Source organism: Engystomops pustulosus, chromosome 10 (assembly GCF_040894005.1).
Source record: "Engystomops pustulosus chromosome 10, aEngPut4.maternal, whole genome shotgun sequence".
In the NCBI taxonomy this organism is placed as follows: domain Eukaryota; kingdom Metazoa; phylum Chordata; class Amphibia; order Anura; family Leptodactylidae; genus Engystomops; species Engystomops pustulosus.
The window spans coordinates 37,845,077-37,867,821 of NC_092420.1; the positions used below are offsets into that span (position 1 = coordinate 37,845,077).

The window sequence follows — 22,745 nt, forward strand, 5'->3', positions numbered from 1 at the left end:
AAGTCAGGTGTGGCTCCAATCTCGGTCATCCACCACTGCACTTAAATAGAGACCATAATATAAAAACACATGATGACGTTGTCAGATCACGTGTGTCTGCTTCAGGATGCGCATACAGGAGGGCCAGGCCGAAGATAGAAGGCAGCTGCAGGCGTTGCTCTGGGGGAACCAGGAAAGGTGAGTTCTTTTTTCTTTCCCAGAGGGGGTCAGTATATCCACAGGGGAGGGGGTCAGTGTGTCTGCAGGGTGAGGGGAGGAGGGAGGGGGTCAGTGTGTCCGCAGGGGGAGGGGGGGCAGTGTGGCCACTGGAGGATGTCCCACGAAGGGCCCACTAAGGCCCAGGGGCCCACTAAAACCTGGAGCTGGCCCTGTGTTTAATGATCTATATACATTGCAGGCGATCTATATACATGCTTGTTGCCGATGTAATTAAACAAAAAGCACCTAACTCACACAGTGTTGGTGCTGGTAACAGGGGGGCGGCACCACAAGAGGACTCTCAAAGAACATAATTGCATCCCCGTCCTGAAGTATTTTGTCAAGCAGAGCATCTATAGCTGTGCAGGACACTGGCCGCCAGTGGTGCTGTGGTGCTGCTGTGGTGCTGCACAGTAGACGCTGCACTGAAGATATGGCAGAAGAGCGGCGAGCTCCAGAAGAGTTGAAGAAGTAATCAGGTAAGTTAGCGTTTATTTCTTCTTCTGGCCCCTAATAATGTGTATTTAATTTATGGAGCCTGGCTGGGGATGGGAGGATGTATATTAATTATTGGAGCCTGGAGGTGTATATTAATTAATGGCGCTGGACATCGGCTTTTCAAAAAGCCCACCCCAGCCCTGCAATACGCAATTTTATATACCCAGATATCCCCTTTAACCGGCTATCTGCATTCCTCTGTACAGGGACAGACAGGATGTGGTGTGGTGTTTAACTAAATTAGATGGGGGCTGTATAAAAATAGGGGGTGCTATTTATATCCATTGGTCAGGGAGGCACAGTATATAAAATTATTACGGAGCTGTATGTAACATAATAATAAAAGGGTAGAATATATTAGGTACAGAATACAATAAATTACTGAGGCTGAGGTCAGCTGTTTTTGAAACGCATAGAAAACACATCTGGAAAAACGTGCCAAGTGTTTTAAAAGTAATAACTTGTGTTTATATTGTTAATCATTACTTATTATTACTAACATTTAGTAACATTTCGTGGGTAGGCGATTGTGAGTATCATGTAGTTACCTGTCCCCGCTGCTAGATATTGGGCTATAAAAACATCTGAATGTACCTAGTCTCTAACAATTCGCTAATTGTCTGCTAGGTTATTTACCCGGCCGTTCGGGAAATTAAACCCTCTGTGGAGTTACATTTGTTGAAGTATGTGGAATGCTATTCCAGGTAAATTTTCAATATAAATTGTTGTACACTGTGGTGGAGATTTATCCAGTGTGTGAAAACAACTGAGGACTAAATCTTCTACACTACAGGTTCTCAACCCATGGGTCGTGACCGCTTTGGGAGTTGAATGAGCATCGGAAAAATTGTATTTTCCCAGGGTCTTAGGAACCATGACACAGCAAGTGAGAGTGCCAACTTTGACCTCCCATGTGCTCTTACCATCAAGCATGCAATTTTATGGTTGAGGGGTCACCACATGAGGAATTTTATTAATGCGTTGTTAAGAACTGGTGCTCTAAACATATACAAACAGAAAAATACAAAAGTATAAAAAATCACCCCACTTCCAAATCCAGGCTAAAAGAGTAGTGCACCTTTTGGCCAGGTGCAGCCAATTTATAGCTTAAGGCTCATCCCAATTTTTTATATTCTTACTTGCGCTGCTTTTATGGTTATAACTTTTGAACAATGTTGCTTATCAAAGTGATTCTGATATGTTTTGGGGCTTATGGGCATTTTTATTAATTTATTAGTAAAATTTTTTTATTGAATAACATATTTTTTTACTACTTTATTATTACTACCACCATGGGAAATGTGCAAGCAATCATCTGATTGCTTGTTCATGATAATACTCTGCAATACTGATGTATTGCACGGTATTAGCAGTGTCAGCCTATGAACCTGATCGGTCCCCAGGGAAAGACCCCTGGATGGCATTTTAAATGCTGCAGTTGCGCTGCCTGCGGCATTTAACTGGTTAAACGCTGCGGTCGCAATGACTGCGGCATTTAACTGGTTAAACACCCGTGATCGGAGCCCACTCTGACTGGGGTTGTTACTCTGGGGTGTTAGCTGTTAGTTACAGCTGGCACCCCAAATATCCCAATGCTGGTTTGGCTCCAATCCAGAGCTGAGCCGGCATCAGCGGATATATCCGCCATTGAGCGCTAAGTCACTGCGCTCACCGGCGGATATATACACCATGGAGCGGGAAGGGGTTAAACCCTAGTAGGTGACCCACATAGTTACCTTTATCCAGTAGTTTCTTTTCTATGACCCTCAGATTATCTCAGTACTGCAATGGATGCTTCCTCTGCCTTTGCTGACTAGCCCTGGATTCCGTATTATAAACAAACTCTACAAACTGGATGGTTTCATGGAAAGGGAGGGGCTGCTGCTGCCTGTTCACAGAGGAGGTCATGTGACAGAGCTGTCTCTGTGTAAGTAGCAGAGCTCAGTGTGTTCGGGACTGTGGATACAGATGTCTCATGCGAAGAATAGTGTGGTACAAGATTTCCCCTGTTCCCTATCGGTCCCTCCATCTCAGTTTGTGATTCTACATAACTACTTAACTTTCTCTGTCTCTCTGTGCACCTCATGCCGCTCCCCCTCCACCACCTTGTCATCAGCAGTATCAGCTCTGTGCAGATAATCTATTAACCCTTAGTTCTCACACAGCACAGTCTCGAGACTTCATGTTACTGATTTACTTATGATTCCTTTCACTTTTTACATGTTCCCTGCTCCTCCATGTGATGGAATCTGCCGGGCTGGTCACCATATACGTCCTGAAAACACAAGGCATCATGGGATCTGTCGTTAAGCAGGCTGGCCTTATCTTGAGGGCATAGACAGACAGACTTGAGTCTCCGCACACTTCACCTCTGGTGAGAGAGATTTTTGTCAAACTCTTTCAGAACAGAAACTTTGGAAAGAAGATGCACAATGCAGGCATCGTTCTGTTTGTTTTTATAGGGGGAATCCCATCTAATAATTTGGTAAAATCACTATAACTTTACAGATACTAAATATTGTTTAAAAGGAAAAAATCCAGTAAAGAAAGATTTTACTTACCCGGGACCTGCAATTTGTTTGATATGGTGCTGAGTTCCCGCATCTTTTTGGAAGTTGTAAAAATAAGATTCCAGTTTAGATACTCTTTTAGCTAATTGCTCTAAAAATGTATATGAATGATGTACATTTGTATCAGACTGCCAGCCCTCATCGTCTTCTGTGAAGCTGTGAGATTTGAGGGATGGACAACTTTGGTTTTGCAGATGTTTCATCAGCTCCTGAGATGTCTCTAACTGGTCCTTCAGCTTCGACATATGTTTTTGTAGAACCTCAACATCTGATTTCTGGTCACTATGCCAAGAGCACTTGTTCTTAGAGGATGTTGTATCCATACAAAACCTGCTTTGACAGTTAGAGTCCTCTGTTACCATGTGATTTAACATGTCTTCATCCTCTTCACATTCTGTATAAATGAAAATATAGATTCTTAGAATAAAACTATAGGTACAACATCTATATCGTTTACTAAGCATAAATAATACTTTTGGTACATTTTATTTAAAGTGCCAGGATTTCCAAATGGCATTGGAAGAAATTTCTCTCCAAGGAAGACTTCATGTCATACAAGCAGGTGGTATTCACCAACAAATCTGAACTCGCGTCTACTAAACTGGATTGCTTTATTAATCATATATCTTCCCTATCTCACAATTCCAGACAATTATTTTCTGCTGTTTTACCTAACACTTCAAAATCAAAATAGGCAGCAACAGGGAAAGTTTCAAACTTCGAGCCCTACAACCTACCCAGGATTTTCAATGCCCACCCCGTTACTGATAAGAACTGAACCAATTCCTATAGTGTCCCAGTACCTCATCTCAGCTACTGGATGATATAGTTGTCGGGTGGTTGAGAGCTGCCAAATGTAATGTATTATGTGATTCAGGTAATGTTTGTTCTATGCTGATACCTACTTGCATAATTGTAAGCGTGCAAGAGTTTTAGTCACATGACCTTCCCTCAGCCAGACTTCCTCCGAAAGCCTCTAGAATCTTCTGAGGGAGGAGTCTCCCAAATCAATCCTCTAACGAGTCTAACCAAAAGGGAGGAGCTGGTTGTGACTAGATGCTGAGGAAAAGATTTCAGTCAAGATTTTGAGTTTACAGTTCTTTAGGCTGCTTTTCACATTCAGCCTAGACCTCCGCTTCCATTTTCCTGATCTAGTTAGAGATGTGTATTAAACAACATAAACATCGATTCCCAGCATTGGAGAGCCATGGTGATCACTGTGAAATATTTGACTCAAAACGCACCAAGCTGTCTACAGTCCTCATCTATTTGACACTATTAACTATTCATTCTGGTTACAGAGTCTTTTTTTTCCTTAAGTACAAAGATTTACACAGTGCAATAGTGATAACACATGAATCAAAGATGATGGGTATGACAGACGCGCTGTTCAATGGTGCATCAAATTGATATTTTTATTAAAGTAGAGATGGTGGACAAGCTAACACAAAGCACTCCACTACCGGCTGCCAACTAATCTATAGAACTTCAGTCCCTTTCCAACTAGGGGTCCGTTATCACTGGAACTTACACACAGTTCTGTGTCTTTAAAACGACTTTTGTTATTCGCATATATCTCTATGCGGCTCAAAGATTTGGCCAATTATCTACTTTGAAAAGCTGTTACTTGTACCTGATGAATGGAGCGGTGCGTTCCCGAAACGCGTTGTTCATCTCTACTTTAATAAAAAATTTCAATTTGATGCACCATTGAACAGTGTGTCGGTTTATACCGATCTTTTTACCCGACCAATCCCATTCTCTTTGGTCCCTTGGCACCACTGATGTGGCCCTTTGCTGGATCTCCTCATACCTCTTCTACCAGACTTCCAGTGTTTGTGTCAAGGTGGTATGAGAGTGATCTCATACCACCTCATCAACTTGCTCCCTCTATTGGTTTCCCACAAGGCTCTGTCCTGGGACCCCTACTCTTCACCTTCTACATATTTGGCCTAGGACAGCTTATTAAGTCACCACCTGACACACAGATCTTTGTCTTTATCTTCATCACCTCTACCATCCAGAATTCCAGAGTGCCAGCCATACCCCCCTTCTTCATTATATCATAGTATCATATTTAAAAGGTTAGAAAAAGACATCAGTCCATAAAGTCCAACCTATACATTATATTGCGTTGATCCAGTAGAAGGCAAGAACCCTTCCAGACCCCTAATAAGGTGATTAAAAAGTTCTATTCTCATAAGATGTAATATAATTGCTCTCCAGAAAGGCATCCAGGCTCCTCTTGAACATGTTCAAATTATCAGCCATTAAAACATTTTGTGGCAGAGTTTTCCATAGTCTCATTGCTCTTACAGTAAAGAACCTTTGTTTATGTTGATGGTAGAATAGCCTCTCCTCTAGGAGCAGAGGATGCCCCCTTGTCCTGGTCTGGGTATAAAAAGATCTTTGGAGAGATCCTTGTACTGTCCGTTCAGGTATTTGTACATTGTAATAAGGTCTCCCCTAAATCGGCTTTTTTCTAAACTGAATAATCCCAATTTTTGTAATCTGTTCCTGTAGTCTAGTCCTACCATTACCCTAATAATCTTGGTTGCTCTCCTCTGCACCTGTTCCAGCTCTACGATGAATATTCTTTGTGTGGTCTAACCAGTGATTTGTAAAGGTAAAAAAAAAAAAAAAAAAAAAAAAAGTACAACTAAGTTTTAGAAAATGAGAAGAACATAACACAGACAAAACATAACTCATAGGTTCATGTTTATTAAAGCATTTGTGCCAGATTTCTTTCTGACTGCACTGAAAAGAATGTGCAAACTGCTTGCACATATGTTTTTACAGGGTCTGTGTCAGTTTTGTGTTGAAGCAGCACTGTGTCCGACAAGACTGAAATATTGTCTACCTATTGTCTACCTAATAATGTCTACCTAAAAGGGGGTGATAGTGCTTTGTCGGCATTAACGGCACATTTTTTACTGACGTGTGCCAGAATAATAGATTTATGAAGACCGTGCCAATCTTAAACAGATGCACCTCACAGACGCTCCTGCAGCAGTTCCTTAATTAATCCTGCCTGTCTGAACCTCTCCACTGCTAACCGCCTGCTATAGACTCTGAGGAGGTCACAGACCCTCCGGGGCATTGGAGGAACATGGGTACAGGTAAGGTGGTGAGGGGAAAAGGAGGGGAAGACAAGTGGCCCCCCTGTCACGGTGAGGAAACATGGCGTTATGGCAGGAAACAAGGCGCATTGCTGCGCATATGGGGTGTTTTGTACAAGCTGACCCAGCAGTGAATCCTTTCCCCCCCCCCCCACCATTGACAGCCGCACTAGCACATGCTCTAGAATGCAATGGCACAATACCTGTATCCCCCGATGCACATAATGAGGGCAGAGAGGAGGCACAACAGGGGACTGAAATCAACAAGACACAGCCATTTATACCAGTGGGACCACTAGAGTGTAACAAATCCTCTACCCTGCAAGCATTTCATGAGATCCCAGCAGAACCAACCCTGAAGGATTGTGGCTCAACCCTGATGACCAGGAAGACCCACTATGGGGGTGGCGGATTAAAGGAAGATGTCTTACATCAACAGAGTTAATGACAGAATAAATGCGGTAGAGGACAGGGAGCTGGGTGATGACCTGACGCCTGTAAAATGGGACTTGCAAAGATTTCCATGCTGTTGGATAAGCTCAAAGACATAGAAAACAGGCTGCAGAGGTACAACCTGCATATAGTGGGGTGCCCTAAAGAGCTGACTGAGCACCTGTGAAGTTTTTTGAAGCCTGTAAAGAGAAAAATTCGGGTCTAACGTTCTCACACCCTTATTTGCCATAGAACGCACACAAAGGTTTCCCACCAGAGCACCAACACTGGGAGCCACTGAAGATATAACACTTTCAGGGCAGAGATATTGGGGCACATTTACTTACCCGGTCCAGTCGCGATCCCACGGCGCGTTGTCCAACGCTGATGCGCTGGGCCAGCTATTTCTTTTGTATAGAGTGTTATTTAGATATAATATATATCCTACATCACCGTGTCCTTGCTGTCACCAGGATAATACCAACAATCTGTAAATTGTCGGCCTCTCCGGCTGTTCGGAGTAACCTATTTGCTACTGTACCGTTATTCTAAAATGAAAATGAAAGGCTTGGAATTTCTTTGCCTTCAATTAAAAAAAGAGAAGCATGTCGCAGCAGTAAAAATTTGTAGAACTGCGTATGGGGTAGGTCAAACTTTCTCAGGTCCTCAAATTATTTAAAATTGTCTCCATCCATTAGCTGGGTCAAGAATTGTATACCCCTGTACTCCCAGGGAAAGAAACCCTCCAAGGGAAGCAATTCAGGGAGTTTGGGATTATGCCAAATGGGGAAATATATACTGTAGCCTTCCACACCTATCAACTCTTTAATTTTGGACCACACTATGGACAATAATAGTGATGTATCCCATCCATGCCAAAACGTAGCTCTAACCTCAGTTGGCAAAATAGGTGACGTTAATTTGTGTGTGAACTGTGGCTTAGTGTTTGGGTTTTAATATCTGAGCCACACCCTGCTCCTTGCATTTCAGCCCTGCCCAGAAAGGGTTACTTGCTTGGTTTATCTGCTTTAGGCAGGGCCTTAGTCCACAGGGACATCGCAGGGTGAGTTCTCCACCACTTACGTAGACTGATAGCTAGAGCCAAGCCTGGTTGCGGTTGCTGGACAGGTACTGACATGATGGATACCGTACGGCACATAGTGTTTCTGTAATGCCCACCTTAATTGCTGCTATGGAGGGATGCATACCTGTCACCCAGGGGTTTGAGGGAGACCATCGTCCCTCTGTTTTAGCTCATTTTCATACCTGGAAGTTCCTTTTTCCATAACAGTTTTCAGAATAGCCCCTGTACTCTGTGAAACAGTCTAACAGGTTAGAGGGTTGTGGAGAACATAGAGCAGTTGAGGTACACTTTTCACCAGGTTTCTACCCCCAATCAGGTCTACACCAGGCTTCCAACCCATCTTTAAATTTTTGTGTAGCAGGGGGACAAAATTATCCACCACATCAGAGCCGGCTCCAGGTCTTAGTAGGCCCGTGGGCAGCAGAGCCTCAGTAGGCTGTTGCAGTTAACTCACATGGCAACATTAACAATTCAGAAACTAAAACAGTCCCCTCTTCCCTAAAATATTCGCTAGTTTATCATACCAAACAGCCCCGTCATAGTCAGGGTAGTTTTGAGGTCATTTAACCAACAGGTCAAACCTAAAAATTTGAGCCCCTCCCCTCCACCAGTAATAAAACTGAAGCTTCAACTCAGCTGCTACAGAACACAAAACACTTCTCAGCTGCAGAACCTCATAATACACACCTCAGCTGCTGCTGAACATCATAATACACTCCTCAGCTTAGTAGCCTCGACGAAGTGCCAGAGGCTACAACAAATCCCACATGTCCAGAATGTCTATATCTTTTAACAAAAATCAAGAACAGATTTATTATATACTAGTGCCAGACAAAAATCACGTGACATGCAGCGCAATGAGTGACATACAGTAACATTCAGTACAGTATACAGCAATCATTACAGAGAAATCACACAAATATTATCAAAAATACATCCCTATCTTATATCAAGATGACATTTTAGCAAAAGTACTTAAAAAAGGAGTGCGTTTTGTTTCAAGCAATGCCCCCTCTCTGGGAAAGTTGGTTTCACCTAACCATTTTACCTCACATACTACTAATACAACTTGGCTCAGATACACTGGTAGTTCTAAATGTAGTCACATCCGTTGCAATATTTGCTGTTATGTACAACAGTCCACTACCTTTTCTTCATCACACACTGGCAAAATATAAAATATTAAAACACACCTAAACTGTGCCAGCGATCACATTTTATATCTAGTGACCTGTCAACTATGCAATTTACAGTATGTAGGATGTACAATTTAGAAAATTGAAAAAGAACATATTTCAGACATTTCTTCCAACAAAGAACTTGCCTATTCCCAGAGTCTGTCAGGCTTGTCCAAATATTTCGATTCACACACCATGGAGACCTATCTGGTCTTCGGGTTGTAACCCGCAACCCGCAAAGGCGGGGACTTGACCAGGACCTTACGTATGCGGGAGGCGTATTGGATCCTGGAACTAGGCACCTGAGTACCAATAGGTGTGAACTTCAGAAGTAATTTTGGCTTGTGTTTCTAAGAGTGTATCTGTGGTTTGGGTGATTGTGGACTGAGTATATAGGTAGTAGCAAGGCATTTTTCTTAGTGTCACAATTTAAACCCTTAAGGACGCAGGGTTTTCCAGCTGATTTCTCGCTCTCCAACTTCAAAAATCCATAACTTTTTCATTTTTACGTGTACAGACCTGTGTGAGGGCTTATTTTGTGCTTAACAAATTTTACTTTCCCGTGATGTTATTTATTTTAACATGCCGTGTACTGCGAAGCTGAAAAAAAATTCCAAATGTGAAAAAAAAACGCATGTGCGTCACGTTCTTGTGGGCTCAGTTTTTACGACTTTCACTCTTCGCTCCAAATAACATGCCTACTTTATTCTTTGGCTCGGTGCGATCGTGGTGATACCAAATTTATATAGGTTTTATTGTGTTTTAATACATTTTCAAAAATTAAACGAATGTGTACAAAAAAGAAAAAAAATTTTTGCCATCTTCTGTCGCTAATAACCTTTTCATACTTTGGCGCACAGAGATGTGTGAGGGGTCATTTTTTTGCGAAATGAGGCGACGTTTTCATTGCTACCATTTTGAGGTCTGTGCGACATTTTGATCATTTTTTATTTCATTTTTTATGTTATGTAAAAAGGTGTAAAAGTCGCATTTCGGACATTTGGGCGCCATTTCCCGCCTCGGAGGTCACCGCCGGCCGTAACCGTTTTTATATTTTGATAGATCTGGCATTTTGGGACTTGGGTGATTTGAACTTTTAATATTTTATTAATTTTTTTTATTTTTAAACTTTTTTTTTCTTTTTTTTTCACTAATTTTTAGACCATCTAGGGTACATTAACCCTAGATGGTCAGATCGCTCCTACCATATACTGCAATACTACAGTATTGCAATATATGGCATTTTTGCAGGTCATACATTACAATGAGCCACTGGCTCATTGTAACGAACCTGCATAAGCCATGTAGCCTCGTGTCAAAAGAAGACCCGAGGCTACCATGGTAACCGATTGCCGCCCCCCGATAACGTTCGGGGGCGTGGCGATCAGAAAAAAGATGGCGGCGCCAGCGCGCCGCCTTCTTTTAAACGCCGGCGGCGACTTTGCCGGCGGCGTTTAGAGGGTTTAGAGGGTGCAAGCACCGACCGCGGTTATTAGCGGTGGGGGTTTTTTGCAAAATGCAAAAACCCCCACCTCTGTATGAAGAGGACTCAGCCCGTGAGCCCTCTTCATACATCCCTTATACCTCTGCGCCGTAGAGCTACGGCGCAGAGCGTTAAGGGGTTAAATAGCTTTTTTTTCCTTTCTTTTCCTGGTCTGCTAATTGGGAGGAGGGATTAGTTTCACACCTGATAAATTAAGTGGGAGTAGCTCATTTTTGAGTTTGCTCATTTGGCCTGTGGTTCTATGTTGAGTTGAAAAAAGCAGAGTTTGAAAAAGAGAAGTCCACAGAACTGAAAGTAATCTACAATTTATATGTCGATTTTATATACTCATCACAGTTTTGTTACTAGGATATGGCTAGCAAGATTGGTGGTATACTACAGTGCACACTCTGCCGCATGTATACACTGCTGGAGCGGGAGTTCCAGGGTGAATACCGCTGCGACAGATGTGCCCATATTTTTCTACTAGAAGCTCGTGTTAGAGATCTGGAGGAAGATATTGCACAGCTGCCAGCAATCGACAATCTTGAGAGGAGTATGCTGCTCACTGAGCAAGCAATAAGCGGGTAGAAGGGGAGGATGTAGAGGTAAGCCAGCAGGGCCAGGTGGGTAGCTGGGTTACTGTAAATAGAGGGGATAGAAAGGGGTCAAAGAAAAGGAAGGAAGACTCTGAACATCCAAGCAAAATTCTGCAATGATGTAAGGACCCTAGTGGATCCTGCTCTCCCTTACAGCCGGGGGAGCAGACCAGCTAGTAGTAGGGTGGATGGGAGTGCAGGTAAGCCAAGGCAGCTAGTGGTTGTAGGGGACTCTATAATAAGGAAGACGGATAGAATAATTTGTCGCCTAGACCGCCTCAACGGAATGGTTTTCCGTCTCCCAGGTGCCAGGGTTCAGCATGTGGTGGAAAGGGTGGATAAATTACTGGGAGGGGCTGGGGATGACCCAGCTGTCGTGGTCCATGTTGGTACCAATGACAGAATAGATGGTAGGTGGAGGAGCCTGAAGAATAATTTTAAAGAATTAGGTTCAAAGCTTGAGGGAAGGACCTCCAAGGTAGTATTCTCCGGAATTCTACCTGTGCTACAAAGAGCAGACAGCGGGAGCTCAGGGAGTTAAATGCATCATTCAGAGCAGAGGGATTTGGGTTCCTAGAGCACTTGGGCTGACTTTTCATTGGTGTACAAGTTTTTCACAGCTTGTGGAGTATTTAAACTAGGATCAGGGGAGGAGGAAAAGGAAAACACACACAGGGGTGGACAGGTCAGAGAGGGGACAGGTTATTTTGGTGGGCAGTGAGGTGGACGGTGTATGGGGGACTAAAGCAGTGGATAAGGAGATCCACAAGTTATAAAGCAGTAGTGAGGATATATGTGCCGGTAAAATTACTTCTGGCATGTAAATCAGAAAATAACTGTGGAAAATGAAAGTATCACAGGCAAAATGGGCGAGCTTGAGGCTCTGCTATTAGAGGAACAGTTAGATGTTGTTGGTGTAGAGGATACATGGCTCGATGCATCGCATGATTGGGGTGTTAAAATTCAAGGTTTTACACTCTTTCGGAAAGACAGGGCAAATAGGAGAGGAGGTGGTCTATGTCTATGTCAGAGGAGACTTAAAAGCGATTGTGAATGAGACAGTGGTCTGAGAAGAGTGTGAGGAGGCTGAAACTTTGTGGGTTGAAATTCAAAGCCATGAGAGCTTTGAGAAAAATAATTTTGGTGTAATTCAGGAGTTAACCCCTTAGCGCTCTGCGCCGTAGCTGTACTGCGCTGAGTCCCGCGAATAGCGCTCAGCGCAGTACAGCTACTGCGCAGAGACGATGCCGGTTCAGCGCTGTATAGCAGCCGAACCGGCATCGTTAGCCGCGGGATTTCAACGGTAATCTACCGTTGACATCCCCGGCTAACACCCGCGGTCGGAGTGGGCTCCGATCGCGGGCGTTTAACCCATTAAATGCCGCGGTCAACGCGACCGCGGCATTTAACATGCCTTCTGGGGGTCTTTACCCCACGATCGCCCCCCGCACCGTTTTCGATCGGGACCCCAGAGAAGCCTGGAGGGTTTACCTTTAAGATGGCGTCTGTGAAATGTAAAAAAATTTTTAAAAAAATGTTTTTCAATAAAAAATAACTTTATAAATCACTAAAAATGCCCATAAGCCCCAAAACATATAAAGAGACATATAACACTCAAAAAAGTCAAAATCATAACACGAACCCCACATATATAGTATCACCGCATCCGTAACAATCCATAGAATAAAACTAAATAACTATTGAACCCATATGATGAACGCCGTAAAAAAAAAAAAAAACGTTAAAAACCCGCCAAAAATTATGATTTTTACCTATTGTATCCCACTAAAAATGCAATAAAAAGTGATCAACAAAACATATGTACTCCAGAATGAGTACCTTTGCAAAGAACAACATGTCCCGCAAAAAACAAGCCATCAACCAGCTCTGTAGCCAAAAACGTAACAATGTTATGCCACTTGGAAGACGGCGATGCAAAAATGATAGATTTTTCCCCACATTAGGGTTTTATTTGGCAAATTTAGTAAAAATATTCATGTCTGGTATCCCCGTAATCGTATCGACCCATAGAATAAAGATAACATGATTTTTAGGCTATACGGTGAACACAAAAAAAAAAAAAAGTAAAAAATCCAGTACAGAATTGATGCTTTTCTACTCAACTAAAAAAAAGTTCCTAAATTTTCAACAATAGGTGATACCAACCCCAAAATGGTAACACTGGAAAAAGCATCTTGTCCCGCAAAAAAAATGCCATCACATGGCCCAAATAACGGAAAAGCGAAAATTTTATAGCCTTCAAAAGGGGGCAACCAGAAAACTAAAATCCTGGCAGCTGCAGGGTGCTCCTTCCCTTCGGCGCCTCGCTGTGCCCCCATAACACAAGTAACAACCACATGTGGGGGGTCGCGGCACTCAGGAGAAATTGTAGAACAAATTTTATGGTGAGTTTTCTCTTTTTATCTTTTGGAAATGTGTAAATTTTAGGGCTAAATGAACCTATAACCAACAAAATTTGACCATTCTAAATTTCACCGCCATTTTGATTCAATTACTATGAAGATCTCAAGGGGTTAACAATCTTTGTAAATGCTGTTTCTGATAGTTTGAGGGGTGCAGATTTAAAAATGGGTTGGTTATATAGGGGGTTTTTGTTGCTAAATATGTAAAATTTGATTTCAAACAGTATTTATCCCCAAAATAGTCAATTCTGAAAATACGGAAAATCGCTATTCGATTTGTAGGCCGCGTGACATCAAAATAAATTATCCAAACATTTCAAAAATTATGAAAATGTAAAGTAGACAAATAATGTTATTCTGCAAGTTATTTAGGTGGTAAATCGATCTGCCTGAAAACATGGTCATTTTGAATTTCGAAAATGGCAAATTTTTCTAAAAATTCATCATTTTTTTTCTTTTTTTGTAAATAAACGCAAAACTTATCAGCCAAAATTTACCACTAAAATGAAGTACAACATGTGAGGAATAAACTATCTCAGAATCGCTTTGATAAGTAACAGTGTTCAAAAGTTATAACCATATAAAGAGACGCAGGTCAGAATCCAAAAAATGGGACTGAGCCTTAAGCTGTAAAATGGCTGCGTCCTTAAGGGGTTAACAATGTGGTAACATGTGCATTTTGTAAACGCAAATGTTAAGAGTAATGTAATTAGGCAAATTACCTCTCCTCAGCTGTTGTAATGTCTTTAAAAACACAATGAATACGCAACCAAAACGCAACGTGTGACTGCAGCCTCATATGTTCTCATCTCCGTGGGGTGTGACTAGAGTGCTTAAAAATGTAGGACAACGCCTTTGCAGTAGTGTCCACTCCGCGATATAACCCTCACATGACTTGTGTCCATGCGAATTTGAGACATTTGCAACAAAAAGTCTCAAAAAGAAGCCAAGAGTTGCACAAGAAAAAAGACCCAAATATCTCCATTATATACCAAATAAAAAAAGACTATGATATATGTCCCCAGTTGATTTTTTTTTTTTTTTTGTCAAACAACAAAAACTTGCATAAGATAATTGAGAGAACAGTTTTATTGTGGTTGTTTACAGATGGTGCACTTTGCACTTTTTTTCTGTTGAAATTATATAGCATCTTTTATACCCAGGATAGCAACATTGCACATTTGTTATAACCCCTAATCCTGTGACGATGCCCCACCATGTATAATTCTACAATTGATCAACATATGACAAGTTACCAGACATGTGGCAGGTGTAATGCACCCTCTCTCCATATCGACTTATTGACATACTATACTATTACATATTTATATACTGTAGTTAGTAAGCTTGAAAAAAGTCCAACAATATTTTATCTACAGTGCATTACGCTGTTTATCATTTGTCCAATATTACTCAAATGTTCCGAGTCTATAGTTTTTGACTATCCTGTGGCTAGGGAATATGTAGCTGCAGCATATTCCCCACCGGGGCCTAGCCTTTTCTTGGGGCCTGGAGACAAACTGGGCCCAGAATACCGGAGTGGCTGGAGATTGGGGCCTAGGGCACTCTGAAGTCACGGTGCTTGGGGACCGGAGGGCTATCCTATAGCCTGGCAGGTCTCCAGCCGGTGGTGTGTGCAAGAAATAATGAGGGAGAGGTTGAAGTACTTGTTTCTCTCTGGGGAAATCCCTGACTGTCTGTAAGATAGGTCACTGAGCAATGGATGGGGAAGCCCAAGGTGGTAGACAGCCATATCCAGGGATCAGACAGAGGCAACGTTGTGCAAATCAACTCACGGTTCTTTATTAAACAGGTAGCAGGCAATGGGCCAAAACGGTCAACAGCAGATTCGGATTCTGGTACTGGAGTGGCCCGCAGGAATAGTGCACCTGCCTAATAGTATATGCAGGCTGGAATAATTTAGATGGAGGTGTGTCCAAACTGTAGAATCTGCAGCTCTGGATTACAGTCTCCTGACCCAGTTCCTGGGATTTTTTATTGTGACGGCACTAACCGAGTGCTATTCACACTGGGGGACATTTACTTATTCCTTGGAGTTCACAGAAAGTGAATTGTCCGAAATAATGCACTGTGCCGAGATTCACTAAGATTGTGCACCTGATATCCTGCGTGTGTCGCTTCCCCGCTCAGGTCCGACTGAGTTCACCTTCTTCCTGTTGCATGTAAGTGCATTGTCTTGCAACACAATTTGAATCTTAAATCCTGCGCAGTCCGATAGTCCGACGGCACGCCCCCAGATTTCTATTGCATTACAGCTGCTCCACAATTTTTTTCTGTGCGACCCAATCCCAGCGCACACCCCTGTTAAATACCTGTCAAAGCTGTGCAAATCCTGCTGTCAAAGCTGCTCCTGACCTGGAAAGGGTGCTATTCGCTACTGTATTGGCAGGGGTGTTGCATACATGTATCTATAGTGGGAGAACTCCTTTGTGAGAATTCTGTGGAGGGAGTACTATTTACAAATGGCTAGACAATTTGGGACAGAGGAGATGTTAAATCTATTCTGTCAAACAGCTGAAGCTAGCTTAGGGTGAAAGTGGGTGCCTTTTCCTCTGCGGTCTCTCTGCACAAACTGCACCAAACTCTACGCTGTCACAATGGTTTTGAAAATGAATGCCACTGCTTAGTTGGGACTCAACTTTGGTAGTCATGATTGTGGCAGCTGTATTTTGTAGGGTAAGATGCAAACAATGAAGAATTCATTTTGGATTCACATCTTCTGTGTCTCATTAACAATATTATTTTACACTTTTTTATAATATTATAATATGATATTATCCTTTAATTTTTGGTTAGATTTTGTAGTGCTACAATTCTTTAATTACATTTCAAATTAAATTTCTATTTGAAAATAATAAAACAGATGTTATAAAGTGTCACTAGTCAAATTTTTTTATTTTTTATTTTTTTACAATTACAGATAAGAATTCTAGTGTATTGATCAGCTGTCTCACCTGGACTTGTTGTTTCTTCTCGATCAAGTTCATTTTCACTCTTTCCACAGGTTTCATAGCCAAGGTCCAGAAAGTCCATATGAGTATCTCTGGTTTCATGCTTCAAAAAATGTCTGTCTATAGATGGAAAATGAATAGTTTGAAAAGGCTCAAACATGATAAAAAATAATATTTATACCCAAGATTCTGCAGTTTTATAGCAAAAAGGCTTTAAAAGGAACCTGTCACCAGGCACCTCATTATTACTAAAGACAGGTTACAGAAGCCCATTACAGCTGCATTGCAAATATACCTTTCTGCTTTCTCTAATATAATTGTGTTATATCTTTCCTTGCACCCTGACAGAATCATCTGTGTAGTCCCAGGGGCTGGGCTTTGCTTTGGATGCATCTCAAAAAACAACACGTGACTTGTCTGCAGACTGTTCAGCTCTTGGCCCCTACCTTTGTGCACCTGTACAGCTCCTCCCTCCTGCTCCTTCACAGCTCCCAGCCTGGTAAGCTGACATCTGTGGGACAGGGAGAAGCTGTACAGGAGCACAAAGGTGAGGTCCAAAAGCTGAGCTTGGCCTCCACCCGCACAAGTAATGTATAAGTACTAGGATTTGCTGGTAGGTCAGTAGGTCTTAATAAAAATGAAGCCAACATTAAAATAAATAAAAGAACAAATAAAGAACAGAGCTAAACAAAAATAAATCTAAAGTAGCTTACACCAGTTTTTCATTTGTGCCCCTTATGGCATTGCCTCATTTTATGTTGTTCAATGATATCATACTCTAGGACAATTGTTTAAAATAATGTCAACTAGATTAATCCTATTTCTTCCATTTGGAGTCAAAGGTTTTACTATGCCCTTAGTTGCATGCTATCATCTGCTTCAAACTTATCTTTCTTTTAATTTCAACGATAGTAGGGAGGTCTTTGCTTTTCCAATTAGAAGCAATGGCATTTCTTGTTACTGGTAAAACATGTGGGATTATGGTTATGTCTTGGTTTGTGAGATGTTCCAGATTAAGGGAAAGCAGTGCAACTTCTGGGCCCCATAAAACTTGAATGTTAGTTATATTCTTGAGGCGGCTAAGTATTTGGAACCAAAAAAACCTGTGTGTGTGAAGCCTGTATGTGTTTAGGCTGCTAATTTCTCTTTTACACCTCCAATAAGTATTTGAAATACCAGGATATATTGTTCAGAGCTGGCACAAGCTAGGTTCTGTAGGTTTGTTCTTAAGTTGAATTTGTATGCAAGTAGGAACTGTATATTTTACTATTGTAGTTTTACTATTTTTTGGTCTCTGTGACAATGGATTTTAAAAATGTTTGATTCTCATAAGAACCAGGATTAACCCCTTCCCAACACTTGACGTAATAGTACTGCATGGCAGGAGAAGCGTTCCCGCATTTTGAAGTACTATTACGTCAAGCTTCTGGCGCCAGCTCCTGAAAGAATAAACTTTCTGGAACTTAACCCTTGGTGCTGTGGCTCCCTCCTTGAAGACTGTATATTATAGTCAAAATCCGCCTCTAACACCCACGATCAGAGATTCCTCCGATCATGGGTGTTAACCCCTTACACGTCACAGTCACGCTTGACCGCGGCGTGTAAGGGGCATTTCACGTGTATCGGACCCCCCCAAGTGGCACTTCCCGGGGGGGGGGGGGGGGAGTCCGCTGCTCCAATTGCAGCCCCAGGCTCTACGAGTGCATATAAAGTGAAAGTCCCCTAAACACAAACATTTCTTATACACATCTAATAAAGTAAAAAAAAAAACCCACAAAATCACCAAAAAATCCCAAAGTCCGTAACAATCTGTACAATAACTCAGAATCATTATTGAACCAGCTTGGTGAGTGCCGTAGAAACAAAAACAAAAAAACTTGACAAAATGTACGCTTTTCATATAATCCCTTTACAAAAATGTTCCAAAAAGTGATCAAAAAATGTTGTGTGCCAAAATGGTGCCACTGAAAAAGACAACTCAACATGTAAAAAAATAGGCCCTAAACCAGCTGTGTCAATCAAAAAATATTTAAGTTCTATATCCGAAAAGATGACAATGCAAAAACAAATTAGATTTTCTTTATATTAGTTTTTTTCCAGTAAAATTGTAAAAATATATTAAAAACCTATATAACTGAGGTATCGCCGTAATCATATTGATCTATAGAATAAAGGTAATATAGTATTTTTAGTGTATGACCCCCAAAGCTTACAAAAAGAAAGGAAACAAAAATTAAAAATTTTTTTTCCTCTATACATTCAAGAGTTAATAAAATCTCATCAATAAGCTACAGACCCACATAAATGAATTATTTGTTAAGTGCATCTCATGTCACAAAAAATATGCCCTTATATGTCCAAATTGCCAAAAAACTAAAGATTGTATAGCCAATAAAAAGTGACAATGCATAATCTGCTCTGAATGGCGCAGCTTCATTACCACCACATATGGGGTATTGTTGTACTCGGGAGAGATTGGGTATCAAGCTTTGTGGAGGGTTTTTATATATTATCCACTGAGAATTTGTACATTTTATGAAAACTCCTTCAGTTAGCCAAGAAGATTTTAATTTCAATATTGCACTTAATTTATTTTTAACTCCTGTAAAACAATTAAAAGGTAAACAAACTTCATAAGTTGTTCTACGTACGTTGAGGGGTGTAGTTTCTATAATGGGGTAATTTATGGGTTCCGTTTGTACCTAGGGGTCGTATGTAAGTCAGGTGTTTTTAAGTAGGGGACGGCCTGTAAAAAGTATAATGCCATCTATAGAGTAGTTTGGGAGATGCTTCTAAGTGGTTTGCAAATTTGGATGTATTTTTGGAAATTGTGAATATGAAATGCCATTGTTCTTCAATAAAATGCATATTAACAACTTAACGACGCAATAGTCTTTTTCAGCGGGTACTTTGAACAAAAAGACGATCTAGATCGTTATACATTGAAAGCGTCATCACCTGTAAACACATGGTGACAAGTCCGTGATGACATCTGTCACTGACAGCTGGCCAGGGACCAATCACAGCCTGACGGTCACTGCGATTGCTCAGCAAATCCAGCCTGACCAATTCCAGTTCAAGAGGGAGGGAGGGGAGAGCTGGTTCCCGGGTCTGAATCTGTCATTTTCGTGACAGGATCAGAGCTGTGTGTAAAAGCTCTGTCCCCTCAGTGTATTCCGGGGTGCTGCTGCATCGTTTGCTACACATATTTGAGGTTTGCGTCAGAACCTACAAGAGGACCTGCACCCGACTCTTAATTTATTTATACAGTGCTGCTCTACACTTTTTGATTCTATATATAGTCATTAGGGTTAGCAATTAGGGCAAGTAATTAGGGCTGCTGAATAAATATAGTAATTAGGGTTAGTGATTACAGCTAGTGGTTAGGGCTGCTGAATATATATAGTGATTAGGGTTAGTGATTAGGGTTGGCAATTAGGGCTAGTAATTAGGGCTGCTGAATATATAGCAATTAGGGTTAATGATTAGGGATAGTGGTTAGGGCTGCTGGATATATACAGGCAGTCCCCGGGTTACGTACAAGATAAGTTCCATAGGTTTGTTCTTAAGTTGAATTTGTATGTAAGTTGAAACTGTATATTTTATAATTGTATAAATTTTTTTTTTTTTGCCCCAGGGACAATTGTAGTTTCAAGATTAACTGTAATTGGACCAAGGATTATCAATAAAGCTTCATTACTGACACCTAACAGCTGATTATTGCAGTCTGGGACTAAAGTAAAGCAACCAGAGAGCTTCACCATAGATCATAGTGGGAAGAGGGCTCCGTCTTCAACAAGGGGTAGTCTGTAAGTCAGGTGTTCTTAAGAATGGGAACGCCTGTAGAACAGATCGTGTACATTTATTACATATACTTACACCTTCAGCGTTAGTATCTCTTCCTGCGCTGACGTTTCAGTTACCGGCTTTTTGTTTTATCATAAAATTTTTGAAAACTACAAAATTATTAAAAAAATATTAAAAAACAAAAAAAAATACAAATATATAGTTTCTTGTTTTATATTTATAGTAGAATTTTAGTACTGTAGCGGTACATTATTACCTATACTTATACCTACACTCATACTCTTTCCTGCACTGTCAATTTTGGTGTCAAAAAGACTCACTGTCAAATTTACTCTTGCTATAAAAACTATATACATATACGCATGGCTACACGGAAGTATTCTGCGGATGAGGCTTATGACTACATGTGTTCAGATACAGACACTGCAAAAGATGAATAACACTTTAATGTGCTCCTCTAGTGACAGCGAGTCATTTTAGTTTCCAAAATGTGGTCACTTGTTAACTGTCCCCATTCCCCAGAGTATTTGTAGATGAATGATGGTAGCATAAAACTGTTTCAGGAAAATCTACCCACTCATAGCCAATGGTGATTGCTCTGTGCCCTGCTATATGCCCTAAAAGCAGTTTACACCCACATGTGGGCTATTTCCGTGTTTGGGAGGAATTGTGCAACAAATTGGGATGTAGGTTTTTCCTACAACCCATTATAAATTTGTAAATTTTAGGCCTAAATTAATTATTTAAAAAAAAATGTTTTCAAAGTTTTACTTCCATATTTTAATTTCTGTGAAACACAGAGGGGGCAGGAAATGTCATTATACCCCTTAATAAATTCCTTCAGGGGTGTAGTTTCCAAAATGGGGTCACTTGTTGGGGTTTTTAAATGTTCCCATTCCCCAGAGTATTTGTAAATGAATGATGGTGGCCTAAAACAGTTTCAGGAAAATCTACCCACTTATAGCCAATGATGCTCGCTCTGTTCTGTGCCCTGTTATGTACCACAAAAGCAGTTTACACCCACATGTGAGGTATTTGCGTGCTCGGAAAGAATTGGGCAACAAATTGGGATGTGAGTTTTTCCAACAACCTAATTTGTAAATTCTAGGCCTAAATTAATATATTATTGAAAAAAATTATTTTTTTAAATTATACTTATATTTTTCTTTAATTCCTGTGAAACACCGAAATAGTAATATCTAAAAGTGGTTTTAAAAAGCTGGATGGGGGCATTTATGAGAATAAAGTTATTTGTGATGGGTTCTTATTGCAAGGTCTTTTAAAAAGCCCTTTCTTAATTGGAATAGTCCATAAACTTGGTTTTCAAAATTTTCCTAAAAAATGCTGTTACTATTGTAAGTCTGCTAACATCCTAGAAGAATGTTTACAAAGTTATCACAATATAATGCAGAGGTGAAGGCCATGGTAAATTTTATTTATTAAGTAATTTGAGTGGTTAGATTGTCTGTCTAAAAAATTAGAAAAATTGCAGATTTTTTTATTTTCTTGCTACATTTCCACTTTTTTCATTAAAAAAACATAAATCATATCAACTAACATAAAGCACAATGTGTAATGAAAAAGCAATCTCAAAATAGCATAGATAAGTTAATGTGTTCTGAAGCTATTATCAAACAAATGATACATTTTAGGCTGTATCTTTAAGGTGTTAAGGTCCTTTCCTGATTTTTCTTGGAATATATTGTTTTATGTATCAGTAATGTTGTGCACTGTGTACAGAAGAATTTCCCCCAGGGGATCATTACATTTGTATCGTATTAATGGTGACTTAATAGTATCGTATGAAAATTCCTTGTAGGCCTTGGAGAGACCATTTGTGGGAGTGTTTGTTTCAGAAAAATATGATTCATAGCAAGAGTACATTTCCCTGTTCTAGTTGACTTCTTGTTGTATATCTGTGAATGATTTGAGTTTGTTATCTGTATTTATATCTTGTAGCATGGGAATGTTCTGTTGAGCCCATTTATGGGTGTCAAAATCTTTTTCTACATATTCAAATACAGAGATGCATAGCTTGTTATATTTAACATGGATTAGCTGTTGTATGTTAGGATTCCATAGTTGGTATCCTGCCTACTGGGGCTTCTCAATGTATTAGCACATTTTGGGAGACTGCTATTTAGTGAGGAAGCCCATAAGAAGCTGTCTATGGATCTGTTCCCCAAGATTTCCACTTTCATGAGAACCCAGTGTTTAGAGGCATCTCTTATCCACCAAGCCTTAAGTTCCACTAAAATTGCTGCTCTATGGCAATGATGGCGCAGCTTTTAGAGACCGAGTGCCCAAAATGCAAACCAGACCCATTTATTTATTGCAAAGTGCCAACACAGCATTTCTAGCATTAAATTATGAAAATCTTCT

General features: G+C 40.7%; 1 protein-coding gene across 1 annotated transcript in view; it reads right to left on the reverse strand.

The window, feature by feature from the left end:
- Positions 1-3,061: 3,061 nt before the first annotated feature.
- The window catches only part of PDE4DIP (phosphodiesterase 4D interacting protein), a 175,693-nt gene continuing 156,009 nt past the window's right edge, over positions 3,062-22,745 (reverse strand). Inside the window, exons 26-28 of the mRNA XM_072129165.1 lie at positions 16,560-16,676; positions 3,258-3,660; positions 3,062-3,170 (exon numbers count right to left, since the gene is read on the reverse strand). Coding sequence (XP_071985266.1) covers positions 3,062-3,170; positions 3,258-3,660; positions 16,560-16,676 — 629 coding nt within the window. The remainder of the gene's footprint in view (positions 3,171-3,257; positions 3,661-16,559; positions 16,677-22,745) is intronic.